The sequence below is a fragment of the Miniopterus schreibersii genome (genome assembly GCF_964146895.1).
Source record: "Miniopterus schreibersii genome assembly, chromosome: 10".
Lineage (NCBI taxonomy): Eukaryota > Metazoa > Chordata > Mammalia > Chiroptera > Miniopteridae > Miniopterus > Miniopterus schreibersii.
The window spans coordinates 3,312,399-3,327,173 of NC_138110.1; the positions used below are offsets into that span (position 1 = coordinate 3,312,399).

Sequence of the window (14,775 nt, forward strand, 5' to 3'; positions counted from 1 at the left end):
GCGGCAGGAGGTGGGGGAGTTTTCTAATGGGGCGCCATGAACGCTTGCTCAAGCGAACGCTACAGGCACGGGCCATGTCGCAACGCAAAGTGACCGCGGGCGGGCGGGCGCGGCGGGGGCGCCCCGGGGACCCGCTGAGCCGGGCCCAACTCTGCACAGAGGTCAGCGCTCCCCGCGACGCCCGCGAGGGGGCGGGCCGCCGGCCGCGTGCCGCGCCTGCGCAGCACAGCGCCTGGGTCGGCGGCTGCGGGAGCTGCTCCCGGAACTGCGCCGACGCGGTGCGCCCGGCGCTAAGGGGCGGGGTTTTGTTGCGCCGCGCGCAAGGCTGGGGCCAAACCCGGGCCGGGATAGGGCGTGGGGCAGTGCGTGGGGACGTCCCCGGCGTCGGGCCCGACGGCGCGTGCGCGCTGCGCGGCCGGCCGGGTAGCGAGGGGGCGGGGCGGGGGCCTGTGTGGCCTCTTTGCCTTTTTGCGCCGCCCGGACACCGCGCAGGCCGCCGGCACCATGAAGATCTGGACTTCGGAGCACGTCTTTGAGTGAGTTCGGGATGTGGGACGGGTTGGTGGGGCGCGGGGCCGCTGTGGGGCGTGTGAGGGCAGGTCGGGCCTGGAATGGTGGCGAGGTCGAGGCGCCCCTCAGGAAGCTTCCAGGCGTCGGGCCAAGGTGGGTGGCTGGGCCTGAGCCCCGGCGGGTTCCGGGGCCCCCCACGCCGCCCTGCCCCGGGAAATGGGCCTCCAGGGCACAGGGCCCCGACCTCCAGGCGCAGCCCCCGCCCCGGCCGGGAGGGGGGCCAGAGGCGAGGCTCCTGCGGCTGGTAAGCCTCGGGGTGGTGGGAGCGTCGCGGAGCACGAGGTCCTGGGCGACACTCGGGGTGCGAGCGGCCCCTCGTTTGCACACCCGGCCTTCCCAAGCCCGTGGGACACGGACCCCAGAATTCCCACAGGAAGCGTGGGCTTGGTCCAGAGCCCTGGGTGGCCCCGCCGCCGTTTGGGTGGAGCCTCTTACCTCCAGTGTGATTTGATGAGCTCAGGCGACCTGGAGGCGAAACTTCCGGCAGCTCGTTGCCTTGAAGTCCTGGATCGGAGTTCAAGGTCCAGCGCTGGCTCCAGTGAGCGGTGTGACCTCAGGTCACGAATTTCCAGCTGAGACACGAAGGGCAGTGCTGGACAGGGCCGCAGGTGCGCGGTGTCCTGGAGGCCGCACTCAGTGACGTCTCTGGGTCAGCAGAAACTTGTAGTAATGGAAGTGAATGGGCCTCAAATCAGTTGGATGTTGGGAGTTAAATTTCCTTCTGAGTCTGTGATTCCATGTACAAAAGAACCACACGTATAGGCCAGTGTGTTGTCATTGCCTAAATAGTTAGTAGTCACCCCAGCACACTGGACTAATTCATCTTCTGCCTGGTTTGCAACGCCACCCTTGTCCCAGACTGCCCAGATTTATATGTGAATTCATTTCTCAGCTTTTCTTTCAATTCCACTGATCTTGCTCTGGTAGCCACACTGTTTTAACTTTCAGAGCTTTGTCGTGTGTTCTAGTCTAACCATTTGATTTAACAGTATTTCCCTGGGCAATTTTAAAAGAAGTTGTAAACTTCTTACCTACTTAGTGAAACAGACACAGATATCTTTTCTTCCTGGTCTATTATCATTCTGGGGCAAAGACCCTAAATTTGTAGTGTTTCTAGTGTTCTTCACCTGGGTCGCACTCTTCACTGCTCCATTTCAGCCCCTGGGATTGGGTGGTTTATTCCTTGTGATCTTCCAGGTTTAAATGCTTCCATTGTTGGCACTGTGTCCCCTTAGAACGTTCTTCTCTATTGTTGGCATTGTGTCCCCTTAGAACGTTCTTCTCTATTGTTGGCACTGTGTCCCCTCGGAACGTTCTTCTCTGTCTTCCCTGACACACTGTTCCCTGGTTTGTCCCCAGCCTGTCTCCGCTCTGGCCTTTTTTAATGTTTCCCTCTAATCTCCCCCTTCGTTGTAAGTGTTCAGTGAGATTCTTGTCTGGCATTTTATCAGAGATTCTTAATTGTTTTTTTTCTCTTTTTGTCACAGACTTCTCTGAGATTTGAGAAAGGCTGTGGGACCCTCCTCCCAGAAGATAGACATGTTCAAGTAAAAGCTGTGCATGTCCTGGGAGAAGAAGTCCTCATCCTGACTCTCTCTAGATACTCAGGGCTTTTCCATCAAGGTCCCAGCTGATTCATACACACTTAGGGTGCACCAAAATCTGTACCTTGGGCTTCAGCCAGTCTTGAACTTCAAATCCTTATTTTCAGGTCCTACCAGACCCCTCTACTCACATGCCCCACTGGCCCTTCAAACTTCATGTACCTGAAATTAAAGTATTCTCTCCTAAAAATCTCCCATCTTAAGGATGACCCTATCTAACAATAGTATCTAAGTCATCATTCTGTGTCTTACCCATCTTTGGTTTCCCATACTTTCTTCTGAGGCCTTGCATGTAGTTGGCATCCAGTTGTGAAGTCATTCATTGACTCCTTCAGCAGCTGTGAGTGCCCACTATGTACCAGGCACTGTTCTTGGGACTGGCAGAATTTGTTGCTTCAGTGGAGTTAACAGTGTCTCCCGCCTCGTTTTATAGGTGAAGAAATTGGACAGGTCAGTAAGCCACCACCAGGTTCTTCAGACTGCCCTTTGGTGCTGTCTTTGAATGTTTCAGTGTGAGGTCTTGTCACATAATTACACTGATAGAGTTTAAATTAATTGTGGGAAGACTTAATCATAATAGGCCGCCTTTGTAATGTTTGAGCCAGTTCTGTTTCATAAAGCAGTCTTAGTTCAAGCTAAGTCAACACTGGTGTTTTCAGGTTGGCTCAGAGAAGAGAGAAGGGCTGGATTACAAATGTTACACAACCACCCTGAAGCCATGCAGTTGTTCTTTTTTTGAGGGGATGGGGGAAAGAGTTAAGTGCAAGAAGTCCAGCTGACCATGGTAGGGTACTAGATGGAGCTGGGCAAAGGGTTTGTCTGATTTTCATTTTAGATAGTCGCCTTGGTAACAGTCAGTGCTTGTCCTGTGTCCTATGTGTGGGGACTGTGTAGATTAATAAAGTAGCTCCACTTTTATAACTGCATTGATTGCTGAGTAAGGCCTGAGATTAAAAACAAAATGAGATTCATTTAATATTGTAGCACAAATGAAAACATTAAAAATAATGTCACTAGTTGTCCTGGGTTCTGGGAAATGAATGGTATTGAGATTTTCCTTCTGTGGACGCGAAGCAGCTGTCAGGCTCAGTTCTCTGAAAAGTTAAGGCGCCTTTCCTGGTCAGTGTAGTTAACGCGGGCTCCTTTGAGCAGGGTGTTTTTTGTACAGCCTCCTATGCACATAAGTTGTAAAGTGAACGAATGTACATCACATTCGAATCACCAGGCTCACGTGCTTTGTCGAGAGATAAAGTTGCAGCAAATTCCATTTCAATCCTAGAAGATGAGCAGATCTTACTATATTAGGAAGAATATTAGAAAATAGCATATTAGGAGCATCTTAAAAACATTTTATTATATTGAGTGATCTTTTCCAAACCAATCAGAATCATTCCTTGGGGCAAAGCAATGGATAAAGATTGACTGGCGGGGTCACTGTTATTTATTACCTTAATATAGAGAAAAATACATTTTTAATATGGTATTTAAATCTGTGATGTTTGAATCTTTTTGTAATCACTAAGAATTTACAGTGCATATAAGTTACTTTACTCTTGTTACTTTATAGCTTCATACTGTAATTGGGATCAGACAAAAGGATAATATAACAATTTCTGCTGCTTGTTTCTGTAGAACATAATTTTTAACTACATTTTTATGAATTTGGTTCTTAGAAACAATTTACATGAGAAAGTGGACATGGGTAAATAGGAAAGATTGTTTAAGAAACTACTGTGATGCTCTATAAGCTATTTTAATCTTTAAAGAAATTAATTGCACCATATGACCTGTGCGCTGAAAAATACTGAAACCTATATAGGTTTAAATTAAAATGTAGATTGAGCCCCCAAAATCATCTTTCAGTCAGTGTTTCAGAAAATAATTGTCCCTAAGTAAATTAAACTTCCATTGTAAAGAATAATTTGGTGGATTATAAAACTGGCTTAATTTATATGCATATTTTGAAATGTTTGTGCTTTATGTTGCAGCCACCCGTGGGAAACTGTTACAACAGCTGCAATGCAGAAATACCCAAACCCTATGAACCCAAGCGTGGTTGGAGTCGATGTACTGGACAGACATGTAGATCCTTCTGGAAAGTTGCACAGCCATAGACTTCTCAGCACAGAGTGGGGACTGCCTTCCATTGTGAAATCTGTAAGTGTGTCTTTATTCCTGCAGAAATGTGACTGCTGGGGAGAAAGTTTTCCAAACCACATTATAATTTCAAATAGGTTGTGGGAGCAGATTCTAAATGTCATTTTTGCATCAGTTCAAATTGTATTATAATAAACTTGAGTTATGAGTGTATAATGAATTGGAAATATTATTACAGTCTTCATGAAGGCACCTAATAAAACTTTCTGAAGGAAGCCAGGTAATGCTCTGTAATCTAAAAAGAGTTATATTCTGTTTTTCCTGCTTTTGCCAGCAAGTTGAGACGAATAGTAAGATTTGGAAGTAATGATCTGGTGGACTGTTAGGTGACCGCTGTGTTGTCAGCAGTGGTTCGTGCACATGTGGAGAGCAGCATTTTCTTGGACTTGGCTGTTGCCACATTATTCCAAGGTCTGGTCCTCCTCCCCATACAGTTCAAAACGTAATTCTATTCAGGTACAAGCAAGCAGGCTTTAGTGATTTGATTTAACCAGCAAGAAACCAGAATGCAAATTTGTAGTATGGGAGAACTCTGGTATGATAAGTGGACCTAGTTTTCGGTAGAAGTTCCCTTTCTCGAAGGTAGATCCACCCAGAAAACGAAAGTGCACAGTTTTCAACAGGAAGGTACTGATTGCTTCCTTTGTACAAACTACTGCATTAGGTAATGGGGACACAGAAATAAGCAAACTTGGGTGATTCCCTTGGGGCCAGAGCCTCGGGAGTGCCACTCACTGGGTGTAATGTCCTCTTTTATTACATGGCTGTTTCCTGTCTGGAGAATGAGGTATTGGCACCCTCTCCCTTGGATGGCTCTAGGAAGATGCTGACTGGCACTCCTGAGCTCTCCTTTTCCTGATTTCTCCAGATACTCTGAGCCCCACATTTCAGTCCCCTGCTCCTTGGTCACATTGGCAGGTGCAGCATCCTGCCTCCTACAGTACGTCTCCTCGGTGGGCAGCTTGCTAAGCGCCTCTGGGAGGGTGTTTTGTGGAATCTCATCTCATCCATGGGGTGTGAATTCCTGATACTCTCTCTCAGATAGGCCTCCTTTCTGACCTTTGTCTGATGCCTCATTTTTTTTTTTTTAAAGAAACAGATTTTTGGTTCAAGACTAACACATTTTACTTTCAAGTAAACTATTGATACACTTGTTAGAAATCCTTCCTCTGATTACTAATTGTGGATTTTTATTTAGCTGATTGGTGCAGCAAGAACCAAAACATATGTGCAAGAACATTCTGTAGTTGATCCTGTAGAGAAAACAATGGAACTTAAATCCACTAATGTAAGTTTTGGCTTCCTTTTGTTTTTATTTTAAACTATTTGGCCTAAGTTTTTGTTTCTCTTAGAACTGAAGAGGTGAATCTGGCTCTGCGTGGGGGTTTAGGCAGTCAGCACTCACATGTTCTGTCATCTTTGCCTGTTTGCAGCTTAGCCTCACCGCTCCAGTGAGCCTGCTTAGCATTTCTAGGGTTCAGCACTCAATAAAATGAATTCAGGATTCTGTGCATGTTATTACTCTTGTAATGCTTTTGTAGAATTATTTTTTAATAAAAAGTAAGCAATGAATAGTAAAATTTGAATTTTATTTGCACAGTAATATCTAAGTGGTTTATTTGTTCTTTATACTTAGCTAGCAAGATTTGGGTTTGTAAATTAATTTTGGAAATGTTTCTAATCTTGATTTCCAAAATGATTTGATTTTTTTTTTTTAATTTCTGTAGATTTCATTTACAAATATGGTTTCAGTAGATGAGAGACTTATATATAAACCACATCCTCAGGACCCAGAAAGGTAAGAAAAAAATGTTTTAACAAACTTATTTTACAGGTGTTTTAATTTTTTTACCAAATATTTCCTTTAAAAATGAAATTCAGATGGTTCTGAGGCTGTGTGAATTTGTTTTGTTCCAGAACTGTTTTGACTCAAGAGGCCATCATCACTGTGAAAGGAGTCAGCCTCAGTAGTTACCTGGAAGGGCTGATGGCGAACACGATATCTTCCAACGCCAGTAAAGTATGTGAGGCTGTCTCCTGGTTGCTTTTATTCCTGGGTTTTGTTTGTTACTCACACAGGCTCTGGGGCTCAGCACATCTGGGTGTCCACACCCAAGCTCTAACTCTTACCAGCCCTTTCAACCTTGGGCAGTTAAGTTAACCTTTCTGTGCCTTAGTTTACCATCTGTGAAGTTGAGATTAACTGCCCATCTTACAGGGTTAGACTTGAAGAGTCAATGAGATAAGGAAAGTGCATGGCCCAGGGACCAGCATGTGGGAAATGCTCAATTGCATATCGCCATGTGTCGTCGTTTAAAGCACCAATTCTCAACCTTTTTTCATTATCATCTCCCCCTGTCCCAGATCCATTTTAGACATTTTTTTCCTAATCACCTTACCCCGTGTAGTTACTTAATATGATAGATGATAGGTAGATCAGTAGATAGAAAGGTAGGTGGTAGGTAGGTAGATATGCTTTATACATAAAAAAATATTTTTTTCACCACCACCTCAGCTAATTTTTGCCCCATTGAAAGCACATGATTTAAATAAGTTTAGAGAAAAGGATGCTTAGTGCACTGTTCTATAACATTTAATGTAATCATTCAGCAGTCCAAAGATATTCATAGATAGATTCCCGCTCTGTGCCAGGCAGAGTGCTGGGCTAGACTTGGGGGGGCAGCAGGAAATAAAGAAATGCGGTCCCCGCCCTCGTGGAACGAGGGAAGGCGACATTCATTGCACAGCAAATCATTAGGAAAAGAAAAGTACAGGAAGGTTCAAGAGTGTTCACTGTGTGTTCAGTGAGTGGTGGTGAGTGCTGAATAGTAGCGACTGGTTGTGAGGGATGTGCAGAGAGCATTTCAGATGGGCTGAGTGTGCAAAGTCCCTGAGGGAGGAAAAATGAAATGCCACTGCTTCTTTTCCTCGAGGAATTGCAGAGAGTCCCAGGGGAGAATGGTTAAGAAGTCAGGGACCAGATCTTTCAGAATTTTGGTTTAAATCTTTGGTTTAGAACTTATATAGGATTTTGGTTTAATTTTTATGGACAAAAAGAAGAGGGGTTTGACCTCACCCCCAAAAAGGGCAACTACTCTAATCATGATATAAGTAAAACAGCACTGTCACTTAATTGTAGATTCTTTTGAGAACATTTTTTGCATACAAAATGAAAATCAGTTTGTAGAGCAAGCCAGTTGCTCAAGGTATTTGTCATTCAGTAAATCAAGACGCAGCAGCAAGGACAAAATCGGTCCATCTTAGTGAGGCTTAGTTAGATTTGTAATGCTCCCTGCTCCTTCCTGATGTGCCATTTATTTGATAATGTGCCTTTGCTCTCACTTGGTAACAATAAATGTATTGGATTTTTTTAAAGGGCCGAGAAGCAATGGAATGGGTAATACATAAATTAAATGCAGAGATTGAAGAATTGACAGCTTCAGCAAGAGGGAGCATAAGGACACCGATGGCAGCAGCAGCATTTGTAGAGAAATGATGAAAGTTGGTTACAACACCCAGTCCCCCGGATCTCTACTAGCTGATATTATATTTATTTGTTATTTAAAAAACACAACTATATTTTAGGTAGAATTTTTTTAATAAGCCGAAGAAAGGCTATGTGACTTGATCAAAACAAGGAGGTACAGGGTTTCTAAATAAAAGGGAGCATCTGAAATTGTTAGTGTTTGAAATGACTATCGAGTTTTGAAGATTCCATATTTATGTGAAAATTTTAACAATTTTTGAAAAGTACTTGAAAATTGGTGTTAGTATATTAAATCTCCTTCAGGTTGAATTGTAAAGCTTTTCATGCATTGGAACTCTACCTGGCTTGGACCAACCCCAGGACAAAGCAGAACCACCTCTAAATAGACAAAATTGCTCTGCTGGGTAAACTTCAAGAGGGATCTCACTTTCTAGGAGAAATTGCATAGTTTTAAAAGATACCAGTTTGTATAAAATAACGTGCTCTGCTATAAACCACCATTAAAAACCACAATGTTTTAATTTGGTACTTAAATGACATTTTTGGAGTGAAAATTATTACTCAAGTAATATATAACTCTATCAAAAATGTGATTTTATTCTATCAAAGAGTACTGTATTGATTTGCCAAAGTTTTGTAACTAAGTGAAGGTATTACCTTCCTTGGATTTGTACTTTATGACTTAATTTGCTGTATCGTGGGCTGGTTATGTTAAGTGAAAAAATAAAGTCATTACTGGAATTCTGCAGCACTCTAAACTTACACAGAAAAGCAGCTGTTCACATCTTTTAGCATTTCACATTTGCCTAACTTATAAATTGCCATGTGTCAGAATCATGGTTCTGTAATTGCTAAAACATGATCTGCCAGGTTCTTTGAATTTAATTACTTTTTGAAGTAATTATGACCACAAAACATCTTTTTTACATGAGGAGCTGTACATCATTTGAAATTGCTCAAATGATGTCTTGATCTTGAGGCACAAATCCCAGGTACTTAATGTTTTTAATAATACGTTGCCACTGCAGGAGGGCAGGGGCAGTGGGGAAGAAGAACCATAAGGAGGAAAAAGCATTGCCTAAACCAACCACTATGTGAATTGTTTTGTGGCTTTTATTTATGGAAAATCCTCCTTTTGGGAGCCAAAGGGCTGCTGCACTCTGAAAAACAATCCAGTAAATGTATTGTGTTTCATATTTTGTAGCAGTTCATTATCAACCAGTAAATAATATCTTTGATACTTGCCATTGTTGCTTAGAGAGTATTCTTGTTAAAAGGTGATTAGCTCTTGCCGTTATTTTACTTGCGTCATGTTAAAAACTTCTAGTCAGGTTTCCTGTAAAAGCAACCAGGCAATATATGTACAAAAACCACAGAAATAGGATACAAACTACTTAAATATTAGTGTTTTTCTACTTATGATATTGTTTAGCTTAAGACTTCTTGGGGCATTTGTAAAAGCAAGTGAAATTCAATAAGGTTTTTTATTATTTTTTGTAACCAAAAATGGTTTTTACAATTGAAATAACATTTAAGCTAAACAAAACATGGCTAAATACTGATTTTTAATAAAAAGTTGCCTTGTATGACTTATGTAAATTATACTTGTTCTGAAAAAGGTATAATGAATGCCCTGATGATAAAAAAAATTAACAAATTTTATTCTGTTCGATTTTGTTTTACTCAGACCTAATGATAAAATTACTATTTTCCTTTCGGTTAAGTAGTTGGTAGTTTATGGCTTTCACCTGTTAAAATATAAATGCACAGCAAGCAGATGTATTTGAGAGGACTACACTGGAAGTATTCATAGATTACTCTTGGACTAGGAGCATCTTATCCTATTTAATATTAAAAGTGGATCTACACTAAGAACTTTTCTTGTGTTAATAAAAACTTTTAACTATGGTTTTTCCTGCTTATAATTTTTTAAAATATGAAGAGCAAAATAAGGTGTTTTTTCCTAAGAATACACTTAAGTGCCAAGAGCTCTAACCCAGCTCTGCTGGAGTCAAGTCCCCTCCAACTGGACGCGCAGGGACGGGTTTCCACGTCTGGGGGGGGTGTCCCTCGTTTTTCATCCCCCTCCTGCCCCGCCTGTCTTTGCCCCGCCCTGGGGTTGGAAGTGTTTTCAATAACATGCGGGGACGTGGCGCGTCTCGCACCCCAGACCACGCGGCCTCGCGTTCCCGCCGGCTCTCCCTTGCCCCGGCTGGGTACTACGGAAGCCCGCGGGGCACACTCGGGCCCCCGCCGAGCCAATCGGCAGGCGCAGCCAGCCAGCCTGCCCGGGGATTGGCACTCGCGGCCTGGGCCGCGCGCTCCTATTGGCTCCAGGCAGCGGGGCAGCAGAGGCCATTCAAAACGCCCGGGCGGGGCCCGAGGCAGCGGGATTGGCAGGTCGGGAGCCCCGCCCCTTCCGCTCCTCCGGCCTGACCTTCCGGCCGCTGGGTCGCGCGCTGAGCCGCCATTGACGCGTCCTCGCGATTCGGTCCGACTAGCCTCCCCGCCTCGCGACATCATGGTGGCCTACTGGCGACAGGCTGGGCTCAGGTAAGCCCGGGCCTCAGGAGGGGCGCGCGGGGCGGCCGGGTCGGAGGTCATGCGGGCTCGCGGGGGTCGGACGGCGGCTCGTCCAAGATGGCAGCCGGGCGGGCGGGGGAGGCCCGCGCAACTCGGGGGCGGGCGCCTCGTGGGGGCCGCGCGCGCGAGCATCGGCGCGCCTGCTTGCGGTGCAGCCCTGCACCTGGCGCGACACCGAGGCCTCGGGCGAACGCGACGCCGTGCCGGAGACCGCGGCTCTCAGGGACGCCTTTGCCCTTCTCATGACACTGCGGGGTACAAGTGACAAATGACATAAAACTTGGGAGCTGGAAGGATGGGGAACAGTTCTCTTGATGTGACCACTCAGCCTTTTCTGGTTTTACCAGCATCAAAATGGGGCCCTTTACAATGAGACACACTTGTTTTTTATTTTGAATTAACTCCCGTTGCTCTTACCTACTCAGAGCCCTGCGCATAGGTAGTGGCGGCTCATGGACGCTAAGATACGGAGCCCATTTGAGGACATAGCTTCTAGTGTAACGGAAAGACCCGTCTAGGTTCCTGTGCTACCTGGCACACCTGATTTCTCTGCCTGTCACCCAGTCGAGCGTAGTACCTTCTTCAGGTGACACACCTCACCTGCCTGGATAAAGTAGCACCTTCTAGTGGTGGGTAGAGGCCCGTGGGACACCTGAGCAACCCAAGAGTTCTTGACTTGTGAGGTCAAGCAGAGTTTTGCAGAATTGGAACGATAGGTCCAGGAATGGGTACCCTTTATTAAGCACCTACTATGTGAGGGATGCAGTGACTCATGCTTTTCACACTTTGTCTCTCCTCCTCCCACCCACCTGTGGGGCAATAATTATTCGTCTATTTTATTCTATTGTTTTCCGGGTGAATAAACGAGCTGAAAGATTGAACAGCCTGAAGGTCACCCAGTTAGTAAGTGTGGAAGCAGGCATTGGAACGCCTACCTCTTGGCCAAAACAAAAAAAAACCCACATCTGAAAACATGAGAAACTAGACAGCACCACTCTCCCCCTACCCTCCCCCCCTTCCTGTTTTCAGAAAGTGTAAAAAGTGAGTTGACATCTTCTGGAAAATAAGATGTTGATGGGAGTCCATCCACCAAAGAAGAAGCAGGCGGTTAGATATTTTGCTAGAATTGATGATGCTCTCAAAGGACCATTGCAGTTTAATTTGGGAACCTTGATTGGGAAGTATGTTTCATGGCAGAATTGTGAAACAGAATCCAATATTCTCAGTGAAACCTTTAAATAGTTAATCAGAGGAAGAACTTTTCGTTCAAAATAGCTTTTTTTCTCTTTTAATTATATATCCTTTACCTTGTAAAAATAATATAAGAAAAAGTTTTAAGTAGAGAATTTGGGGAAAATCCCTCATGTTATAGACTCCATTTAACATTTTGGTCTATTTCCTGTGCTGTGGGATTTTTAAAAAATATCTATGCATGTTTTATTTTAAATTAATATATATTAAAGCAAGGAAAAAATACAGAGTAGAAAAACTAAAGCCCACCCATCCTAACACCAGTTAAGACTCTGGTACATTTCTTCCTGGTCTTTTTATAGATTGTTTTTAGCATTGTCATTTCTAAACCCAGTTTCATAATAATGCACCATCAAACTAAAATTAAAAATATAGGAAGAAAAAGAAAACCAGTTTCACAACCAGTCTGGTTGGATCCTTGATAATTAACTTTATATCATCTCTCATTTTCTCCTAGCTACATCCGATATTCCCAGATCTGTGCAAAAGCAGTGAGGGATGCACTGAAAAGTGAATTCAGAGCAAGCGCCGAGAAGACTTCCGGCAGCAGTGTAAAAATTGTGAAAGTGAAGAAGGAATAATGTGTAAGTTCTGACTGAGAACAGTTGTATCTTAAATATTTAGAGTACTTGAAAAAGTCAAAGTAATTTTACTTTTGAATTTGTCCCATTTTTGGTAAGTCAGTACATGTAGAAGTTAGTGGGATAATAATTTAACCCTTTGCGGTCGTTTGTCTACTCTCAGCCACCAAAGCTTTTTTACCGTTCCGGTTGTATGTCTGCTCTCAGCCACCACAGCAAGGAACTGTACGAATCTTAACTCTATTCATTCATGTATCAGTACATAATTTCTCTGAAAGCTCTTAATTCCGACCAGTACAACACCCATGTCCAAATTTAATACGACCGCAAAGGGCTAAAGCATATAGGTTACAGCAGTCGCGTGGCAAAATCAAAGAATGCTGTTTGAGGCACTGACAAACAGAAGTAATTGGCACGTTGATTTTTCAGCTCATTTAGCAATGCTTAGGTAGAGAGCCATCTCATTTTAATTAAACCTGTTTCATTTTCACCAAGTCAAATAACCTGGAGGATAAACTCCCCGTTTCTGTAATTGCAGTTGGCATTACATAACAGTTCAGGAGTATGAAAAATTACAGTCCTTTGTGTTTTTGTTTCCCCCACACCTGCTAATGTTCTCGCAAATCCTACCTGAACGGAAGGGCTGCAAGTGCAGGTGAAAGTCCTGCCATTTATCAAGCAGGAAAATCTGCAAGACCCTGCAGTGAGCCCTGCTTTGCCAAGTGCACTGTGCTCTCAGAGGGTTTGGCTCATTGCACTTCTCCAAAGGTGTTGGCAACGTAAAGTTACTTTCTGTAGGTGACAAGGCCGTTTTTGACCAGTCGGACTTTTGTGCTCCAAACTACTAAAGTGATCTCTCTAAACCACTTTTTTGACATTGTTATTTCAAAGATAAGCAAGGCAGATTATCAGAGAGATGTTTTTTAGATTTAGTTTTCTTGTTTTGCTTTTAAAAAGCTTCTGACCCACAATAACAGGGAGATGTGATAAATATTAATTCTTTGGCAGCTTGTGGTTATGAGCAATTTTACTTATTGGAACTGTCTCCCCTAAGCACTTTTCATTTTGAATTAGTAAATATTTTATTATGAGTCTGGAGATGCAGTGTTTTGAATTTAGCCCTTTTTCTGGGGGCTCTCTGTCTGTTCTCATAATTCTGAGTGAGGAGACCTGGCTTTATGTTGGATTGTTTTGTTTTTAACAGTGAGCTAACTGACAAAATCACAGCCCTTCTCTGCAGCATAATCTAACCAAACCCTGCATCTCACTCCCTTGACCTTGTGATATCCTTGGGTCAGGAAGTAGTGTCCAGCTCCATAAACAAAACATTGGCCACTCTCCACATGTCCTGCAGGGGATTTGGCCCCCACCCCATCATCACAGGGGAATTTTAGTGTCTTTTAAAGGCAAATTAGTTTCTTTATTGCTGGGCAAGTGTTTGGTTTTACTTAGCAGGGAAGTAAGTGCCTGTTCAGCTAAGGCCCTGCGGAGAGCCAATGTTCCTCACCAACTGTGTGAATTGAAGCCACAGTTATATAATTCATTGTAAGGAAGTTATTTTCCCCATTCATGTTGGGTTTTTAAGAAAACACAGAGGACTAGCAACTTTTGCATTTTCTTTTTTCCTCCTAGACCCTGACTAAAGCTTGAGATGCCACATTTTCAAGGTGAAGCCGTGTGGGCACATGTTATGGCAGATTGAAAACGATCTCACTTCATGGGGGGGAAATACTGTCTTGTTGATAGATTGACAATGCCAATAAACTGAAGCAGGCTTCCCTCACGCTGTTGTGTTGGTTTCTGTCAACTCGACTCATTCCTTTCCTTTATAGTCTACACAACTGCGGGGCCATGACCGTGTGAACCGAGGTGTCTGAAGTGGGGGAACCGGGTTTAATATCTAGTGACCAAAGAGATACAGAAAACAGTTTGAAAACGTCTCAAAATAGAAAGTGTTCTTTTTCGTGACATTAACTAGACAGACTGTGTCATTGAGGCCCTTGTTTTCCCTTTTCTTTGAATTGCAGAGGTCATGTCAGAGCCACAGCGGGTCGTTCCCCACCGGCCTCCTCCCTTTGTGCAGGCAGTGGTCTCCATAGGTAGTACTGCTTTCCCAGTAGCCTAAGTGAAAATAATCACTGAAACCCTCTATTAGAAGAGAACTACTAAACTGTAGCATTCACTTTTTTGTTGCGCACTTAGACCTATAGAGAACTATTAATGTTGGGATTTATCTAAGCACAGAAAGCCCCTCTTGTCTGGTGAAAATCTTTACATTCTGGGAGTGTTGCTCATAGGAAATGAGGCAAAGCCATTCAGTCACCCACCAGCTTCTGGAGCTGAAATTAAAATCCAAGGTTCCTGACTGCAGTCTCGGGCCTGATGATTACGACAGTTAGGTGGTGTTTGCAAGGTGACTCATTTAGTCATTAAATATTTACGGATGAAGAATTGTTGCAAGTTTTTGTTTTTATCTTTCTTTGAAACTTGGAAACACTTGGCCAAGTAAAACTGCATTGCAGAGTTAACTGCTTGATTTTAA

At 43.7% G+C, this 14,775-nt stretch overlaps 2 protein-coding genes across 2 annotated transcripts; both read left to right on the forward strand.

Moving 5' to 3' along the window:
* Positions 1–397: 397 nt before the first annotated feature.
* On the forward strand, positions 398–9,726 carry PRELID3B (PRELI domain containing 3B). The gene is made up of 6 exons (XM_081148438.1): positions 398–536; positions 4,163–4,331; positions 5,530–5,619; positions 6,059–6,129; positions 6,249–6,351; positions 7,708–9,726. The coding sequence occupies exons 1-6, from the start codon at positions 505–507 to the stop codon at positions 7,825–7,827; spliced, it is 585 nt and encodes a 194-aa protein (XP_081004564.1). The 5' UTR covers positions 398–504; the 3' UTR covers positions 7,828–9,726.
* A 479-nt stretch (positions 9,727–10,205) lies between these two features.
* On the forward strand, positions 10,206–14,016 carry ATP5F1E (ATP synthase F1 subunit epsilon). Its single transcript, XM_081148439.1, has 3 exons — positions 10,206–10,371; positions 12,110–12,236; positions 13,866–14,016. Exons 1-2 carry the CDS (start codon positions 10,340–10,342, stop codon positions 12,231–12,233), a joined length of 156 nt encoding a protein of 51 aa, XP_081004565.1. The 5' UTR covers positions 10,206–10,339; the 3' UTR covers positions 12,234–12,236; positions 13,866–14,016.
* Positions 14,017–14,775: the final 759 nt, after the last annotated feature.

Bases quoted from the DNA above. Each gene is read 5' to 3' on its own strand.
- ATP5F1E (XM_081148439.1), top strand. From the start codon at position 10,340: ATGGTGGCCTACTGGCGACAGGCTGGGCTCAG. The intron at 10,372-12,109 runs GTAAGCCCGGGC...ATTTTCTCCTAG, and splicing joins TGGCGACAGGCTGGGCTCAG to CTACATCCGATATTCCCAGA.
- PRELID3B (XM_081148438.1), top strand. From the start codon at position 505: ATGAAGATCTGGACTTCGGAGCACGTCTTTGA. The intron at 5,620-6,058 runs GTAAGTTTTGGC...TAATTTCTGTAG, and splicing joins TGGAACTTAAATCCACTAAT to ATTTCATTTACAAATATGGT. The intron at 6,130-6,248 runs GTAAGAAAAAAA...GTTTTGTTCCAG, and splicing joins CATCCTCAGGACCCAGAAAG to AACTGTTTTGACTCAAGAGG.